The 7,358-nt window shown below is 40.3% G+C and overlaps 1 protein-coding gene across 1 annotated transcript; it reads left to right on the forward strand.

Moving 5' to 3' along the window:
• Positions 1–826: 826 nt before the first annotated feature.
• LOC142334790 (uncharacterized) lies at positions 827–6,933 on the forward strand. The gene is made up of 5 exons (XM_075383084.1): positions 827–2,065; positions 2,426–3,310; positions 3,393–3,931; positions 5,512–5,631; positions 6,011–6,933. Exons 1-5 carry the CDS (start codon positions 1,590–1,592, stop codon positions 6,730–6,732), a joined length of 2,742 nt encoding a protein of 913 aa, XP_075239199.1. The 5' UTR covers positions 827–1,589; the 3' UTR covers positions 6,733–6,933.
• Positions 6,934–7,358: the final 425 nt, after the last annotated feature.

Raw genomic sequence — 7,358 nt, forward strand, 5'->3', positions numbered from 1 at the left:
AATGTTGGATTATTCTAAACGGGCTTTGTCAACAAATTAGAGATAATTAATAGAACCAAATTACTCCGATTGTTAACTTAATCGTGGCCACACAAGCCGGCAGCATCGCTCTTTTTCTAGCCAAATATTTGTTCAGCAATTGAGCGATTTTCAACTTCAGAAAATAAATCTTCTAACAACTCTCGACCACCGCCGCCACCGCATTCTGGCCATAACTTCTGAATTTGTTCAAACTTGCGGACAAAATTGCTGAAAATTATCATCAGTCACAATAGTGATTCACATTCCGCGAGCTTAAAGTTTAAGACATTTAGACCCCCCAACTTACAAAAACAACAAATAGTCTAAAAACCGTCAACAAAACGAATTTAAAAACAAGTTGGATCAGGCTTAGATTCGCTACAATATTACAACTGACAAAATTAATTAACTGAGCAAGTTTAGCAAGTTGTTTTAATTTCTAACTCTGTTATCTAGAGCAAGTTTCGAATCGAGTGCAAAGGATCCTGCCACTGGAACTTGATTCTTTCTGTGTACATCAGCTGACTAATTAATTACCAAAGCACAAGTTTCATCTGATAGCTAAGATGCTTGTTATCAGCACCTGAACAATATAAATAACTTGTCTATTATTGGTATTACTAACCTGCTAGTTAGTTAGTTAGGGTAGTTAGCTCCCTTGGGTCGCCTTGCCTTCGCTTGCCTCCTCCCGCCCGTTACTGAGATAGATTACAGCCCTTTTGATTCTGATTAGCCACTTTTGAGCACGAGAGCGCTACCGTTTACTTTGGACAAACCTCTCATTCTGTACCCCTATAAAGAGCATCCGCTATTTTGTCTGGCGTTTATTAGCTCAAACTCAAATTGTCAACTCTAAATTGAAATTGCTTTTAACTCTGTATGTACTCTCTAATCGTAATTTGGATCAAATTATTTGTTTTGGTAGTACCCACTAAATTTGAAATATTTTACTTTGCTCATTTTATCCAGAAATTCACCCACTAATTTATCCATTCTCGAACTTTACATTCATTCAATTACATAATCTCTTGCTGTGCCTTCTTGTTTGAGGGTTTCATTTTTATTTTAATCTATCGTGACTTACCGGGTTCTAGTTAAGTCCTCTGGGCCTTAATAGCTATCTGATTAAGTTCAGCATTACGGCGCGTAAAATTATAGCTTCAGAAATTATCTACTGACGAAGAGGCACCGCGCGTTAGTTTATAAATTAGTGAAAAAACTGCGCTACATTTTTTCAACTTTGACCTGATTTGAGGCAAAAGTCAAAGTTGACTTCTTAATAGTTTCTACGCGAATAGGTTCATTTGATCATTCACTTTTCTTTCTTTCAGTGCTTAGTGGGCAATAAAGAAAGCCCGCTCTAAATCAAATCAGTGCAGTAACCAGAGGTCAAATAACTCCCGATTTTCAGGCAGTTCACTTTATCTAAATTGCCTGATTAAAATTAACTGCACTCTTTTAAAGTTCCCGCCTCTCTAAAACAGTTTATTCTATTCAATTTTCTTCAATTGCTGTGCGATCATAATTTTAGCAACAGCTTGATCTGAATAAAAATTATATCAAGGTTTATGTCTCAACTACCACTTGGATTTCCGCACCCCACATCTGACCCGGAACGGCTTTTCCGACCCTGGGAATTTTCCTCATCACTTTTCCCTATTACGAATACTTCAGTATTTGCCAGTGTAGGCCAGGGGTACCCGATGCTGCACCGGGACACCGACAACTCAGTTCTCGCAGCTGTAGGCAGGGAGCTTGTTGAACGCGGATTCCTCCAATCCACCCACCCACACCAAGTGGATTGCGCCGAAGGTGGAGTCCGATGTCAAGATGACGAGCATTCGAATGACATCAGCCCCCGATCAGCTTTCAAATCGGAGGATATGCAACCGTCGGAGTTACGGTCGGTAGACTGGGACGAACCCAGGGCGAAAGTCCTCCGAGCGTCGCCCAATGATTGCTCGGTTTCCCTTCAAGTCTTAACGAATGAATCATCAATCAATTCTCAACACATGGAGTCTCCTGAAATTTCTCACAACTTGTGGTTAGTACGTTTTGCTTAGAAAACTTAAAGGAAAAGTACCAGCCTTTATAGCGACCTTTGAGCTTTCAATTTCAAAAGAGTTTATTTTAAAGTATAGAAGTCAATGTTAAGCAGACTTTTGATGATACAAAGGTGGATCATAGACATTTTAACTCGGTTCGCCACTGCTTTCAACCGTGTCTTTGTTTGCGACCAAAACCCAAAAAAGCGCGAAAACTTCAGGTGCGAAAGTGGGAAGTTAAACAAGTGTGTGATCTAAAGTTTGGAAAATTGACTAAAGTTATCCTTGCTACTGTAAATTGGTTACATAATTGAGCTAGCAGTTTTAAAAGTGATGTTGAGACGACGTGTTACATTTAGTTCTCCGACGTCAATTTCTGAAGTCGCAGAAGAACCCCTGGATCTGAGTGGAAAGGAGGAGGAGGAAATTAATAGCGGTGGAGTTACAAAGGAGGACCTGCCTCCACCCCCACCCTTAATTCCCGTGGAAAGCGTTGAGAAAACTGCACCTGGAAGCAAGATGATGTCGCAAAGCTCAAAACGGGAACAGTTACGATCGAACTATCAAGTGCCCTCCAGTACCCGAATTCAAAAGAGTACGGATATCGGGCGGATATCTTTCGGTGCACCGCAACAACTTTCACCCCCTCAGATGGGCCATGCCTTGGGTCAGCAATACACTCCATTTGCATCATCATATTTACCACCCGTGTTACCTGTCAACCCACTTAGCCCACTTTTGGCGATGAATCCCGTTGGCTGGGGAAGCGCCGAATCGCAAGTTGCGGCCGCCACCAACGCTTTGTTTTTGCAGTCGAGGCTAACGGCTGCGGCTGTGCGCGACAACTTGATTCTGCAACATCAGCAACAGACCTCGAGGGCAGCCCAACAACACCTTGCTGAGTATGCTGCTATTCATCAACAGAACCAGCTACGACAACAGCGCCTGGTTTTGCAACAAATACAACAGGAGCAACAGAAACAATTGCAACGACAGAAGGAGAAAAAATTCGAGCAGCAGCTTATGGCTTTCAGCGGCACACAGAAACGAAATCAGTGGAATTCGATATCAGCAAGATATAGTGACCCGGGTCAGTCTAATTCTGACTCGCCTCAAACGCGAGTTTCAAGGACGTCCGCATTAACGAGTCACCGAATAATGGATCAAGTCACACCCGTGAGGAAGTTTGTGTTTCCAACACTAAATGAGCAAATCGAAGCTGGAAGTCCCTTGCCTCTGAAAAGGTAAAAAAGTTCATTCTAATTTTGTTGCTCAACTATAAAAATTAAAAGAATCTATAATCTGAATGTAGGAGGGATGTTTTAGGCATCGTCTCAGTTCGCCACCACGATTCTGTTCCCCAGAAACTTTCGGATCTCCCTTAGATAATGGCTCCAAAAACTCACCTAGAACAGAAAACAAGGGTACCTGCGATTATATCAAGTCACCGACAGTTCCCGTACAAGCAACTTTGCAGAGCATTGAAAAGGAACAAGACGGTCATAAAGATAGTGAAATTAAGACCGAAAAGTTGTCCGATATGGAAAGTCAGGAATCGGACGAGACAAAAGATTTCGAGGAGTGTTCGCAGAGCAGTTTTGAGCAAGTCATAGCTTCTGGCACATGCTCTCCAAACCCTGGGATAGAGGTCGATCGCATGGACGATAGCCCGGGCCCCTTGTCTGTCAATGATGACAGCCCGAAAAATGGCACCAATAATTTTGGTGTCTCTAAAGCTGATCAAAAGCAGCCGCACCATCATCACCATCAGCAGCAGTCTTCCCCGCCCCAGTACCAATGCACTTATTGTCCCAAGTCATTCCCAAGGGAGAAGACGCTTCAGACGCACCTGCGTGTTCACACAAGTTAGTTCCCCCCCTCCCTCCCTCCCTCCCTCCCTCCCTCCCTCCCCGACCCCCCCCCCCCCCCCTACCAAAACTCAGAAATTATAGCCCCCCATGCGGTATCATGGCTATACGCTCTAGGCCACATTAAGCTCGGGGGGGGGGAGTGGGGGGGGCTATAATGGGAAAGATCCTAATCTGGTTTCATCGCGGATATTCCGTAAAAACACGTAAAACTTATTTTTGAAGTTACTCGAAGAAAAAATTTCTCTAACTATTCCTCCTTCTCAAATTTTCTTCTTAAATGTCGCCGAATTTTCCGGTCGTCTTAGCTTTTGAAAATCAACTTTGAATTCATTTGAACTAAATTTGTAACGTTTAATTGGTTTATTTGGTTCGAATTTAAGTTCTGTTCATTTGCTCTTTATTTTTGAGGGAACTATTTTGAGCGCTTCCACAGAGCGGAAACGAGCATTTTAGTTCAAGAACGAACCAGAGCTATGATTTTTGACTTTGTGAACTAATTGAACCGGAAATTGCTAAGAGTTGAAAAACTAATCACAACTATTTTTTTCAAAATATAGGTAAAAAATGGTTTAAAATAAGTTTCTGGATTAAGACACGAAAACAGATCCGATTAATCACACGTTAAGAACCAATTGCTGTTTTTTCCTAATATAACCCCCCTCCACCTCCCCCCACAGAAATATTGCCCCATGCCCCAATTATGGTGTAAAACACTAATTCTAATGGGGGGGGGGGGGGGGTATACAGATTATAGCCCCGCTAATCTGCAGGCGGGGTGGGGGTGGGGGCTCTTAAATATATGCAAATATTGGGCGGTTTCGTACTGAACAGGTTTAAAAGTTCGCGAATAATGTGAGCAACATTTAAGTAGTTCTAACAGCTATTAACTAATTTTTGCGATATAACAAACGATCGGCAATTCATCGCAATTTACTTCAGTGACCTCTATAAAATGGGATTGTGAACAAAAGTGAAGATATCACATTTTGCGAAAAGATTCACGTCATCTACCCGTTTTCAAGCCTCATTTGAAAGTCAACCTGGTCACCATTTTGACTTTTGCTACCGTGTGAAAATTTTTTAGTGAATTCAGTTTAAATTTAAGGGGAACAGGGCAGCTTTATGTTTCAATGTTTTATTAAAACTGAATTCTAGAACAGAATTAACTCTTTACTTAAGGCAAATTAAGTTTACTTTATAATTATAACGTGAACTTAATTTGCCTTAAGTAAAGAGTGAATTCTGTTCTGTTTTAATAAAACATTGAAACATCAAGCTGTCCTGTTCCCCTTAAATTTAAAGTGAATTCACTAAAAGATTTTCACGCGGCAGTAAAAGTCAAAATGTTGACCAGGTTGACAAGCTAATGTAATAATTTGCTCATAAATAAACGAATATGAACCGTAAATAATTTTTTGTAGAGCCCAAATCAGCTGGTTATTCAAATAACTCACATCTGAGAACTGCTTTTTCGTAACATTTTAACTTGCAAATAAATTAATGAAAACTTAAAAATGGGTTAATAAATTTAATGAATACTTAAAAATGGGTTAATAATTTGATTTGTTGTTCAGGAGAGCGCCCGTTCTCGTGCAACTACCCGGGCTGTGAAAAGAAGTTTGCCCAAAGTGGTCAATTGAGAACCCACCATCGACTTCACTCCGGAGAAAAACCCTATAGATGCCCAGTAGAAGGTAAATAAATTATTTGTTTTGCGATTTAGCTGTATTCGAATAAATAATGATATAAATTACAAATTGAGAACTAGGGTAGTTACTGCAAATGATCGTCACAAATAATGCCAATTAAATAGTCCTAGTCGTGAGTCATTGCTAATTCCTTGCTACTTTCTAAGGTCTTGCAAGAAACTTGCTAGAATGACGCTGTCTTTCCAGATCTTAAAAGATTTAAGTCGGAATCAAAGCACTTTTCATCTCCTATCCTAGTGGAAGCGAAAAAAGTTTTTTTTACAAGAATCTTGCAAGATTTTGCAACAGTAAATCTTGCAAAATTAGGAGGCCGGATGATTTCAATAGGAAAAAGTAGCTATAGCAGATTTCATTTTTGTGACAGGATGTCGTCAGAGGTTTACACACTCGAACAGAAGATGTATGCTGCACCCCAATTTGGTCCTAGTCAAAGATGCAATCCCTCTTACGTATGAACAAGTGGTCGAGAAAAATCTTGTCCTCACTGAACAAGAGAAGCTATGGATGCACTGGTATGTCCATACCTATTTCTCAAGCAACAACAATAACAACAATAACAACAACAACAATGATAAACAAGACAGTAGCCTGAATAGTAACAACAAAGATGCTATGAATAGCTACCCCGATGACAACAGTCATATCATCATCAACAAGAACAGCAACATGAACGTTGCAAATCAAGTCCTGGCATCTGCAAAACTTCAACAATCCAAACTGTTGCCACAATCGGCTGTGTCAACTCAATATGCAGGAATCTCTGGATCCTGTTCCGTATACAACTCGGAATCTAACGAGATCCAGGATCTCGTATCATCATCATCATCATCATCATCATCATCATCATCATCATCATCATCATCATCAATGAGGTCTGCTGGACTGGAACCTCAAATTCAGAACCATCGACAACAAAAACAACAACAACAACAACAACAACAACATTTGTTGCATCAAACGGCTGCCATGATATCCCCGGTTACAGAACAGCAATCATTGGCGGTGGCAATTGCCCTGATGGAGTTGTCACGTCATCACCCCGCCTCCTCCTCCCCGAATCTTTCCCCATCGGCCAATCACATTTGAGAATGAGTCTCGAATTAGCAGTCGGTGAAGCTAAGATATCTACAGTGCATTTTTCCCAGCAGTGTTTGTACAAACTAAACTCATCTTTACTAGAGATTTTGCAGAAGATTGTTTGTTTTAGATGAAATATATTGAAAGAGATTGCCTACTCAGATTTATTTGTAAAACTTGTACTCAGATTAATTTATTCTTCGTTTCGCATCAAGCAGTTTATTTATTATTGCATTGCTGGATCAGGTCCATATCATCAACCCATAAATAATGACACATCACAAGATATTCTATTCAAAGAAAATTTGACACATCACAAGATATTCTATCCAAAAAAAATTTATTTCAAAGAATGTGGCTGCGGCTTACAAAACAGTCATTACACCGCAGAGGTATACCCCAAAATTTCCGCCTCAGTAAAAGTATACCCCAAAGTAAGTCAAAAGACTCACGGGCATGCACTGACAGGTATGGCCGTAAAATTTTATAGTATCAGTAATACAATTTTATATATAATTTTACAGTTAACAGCACCAAAAATATAAACGATTAAAATCGGGGTGAAATGATATGGGGCTAAACAGATAGGAGTAAACGCTGGACACCGAAAACTGGGCACCGTTATATTATGTATT

This window comes from Convolutriloba macropyga, chromosome 2, assembly GCF_964194025.1.
Source record: "Convolutriloba macropyga chromosome 2, txConMacr16.3, whole genome shotgun sequence".
NCBI lineage: Eukaryota > Metazoa > Xenacoelomorpha > Acoela > Convolutidae > Convolutriloba > Convolutriloba macropyga.

Bases quoted from the DNA above. Each gene is read 5' to 3' on its own strand.
- LOC142334790 (XM_075383084.1), top strand. From the start codon at position 1,590: ATGTCTCAACTACCACTTGGATTTCCGCACCCCACATCTGACCCGGAA. The intron at 3,311-3,392 runs GTAAAAAAGTTC...GGGATGTTTTAG, and splicing joins AGTCCCTTGCCTCTGAAAAG to GCATCGTCTCAGTTCGCCAC. The intron at 3,932-5,511 runs GTTAGTTCCCCC...TTTGTTGTTCAG, and splicing joins GCACCTGCGTGTTCACACAA to GAGAGCGCCCGTTCTCGTGC.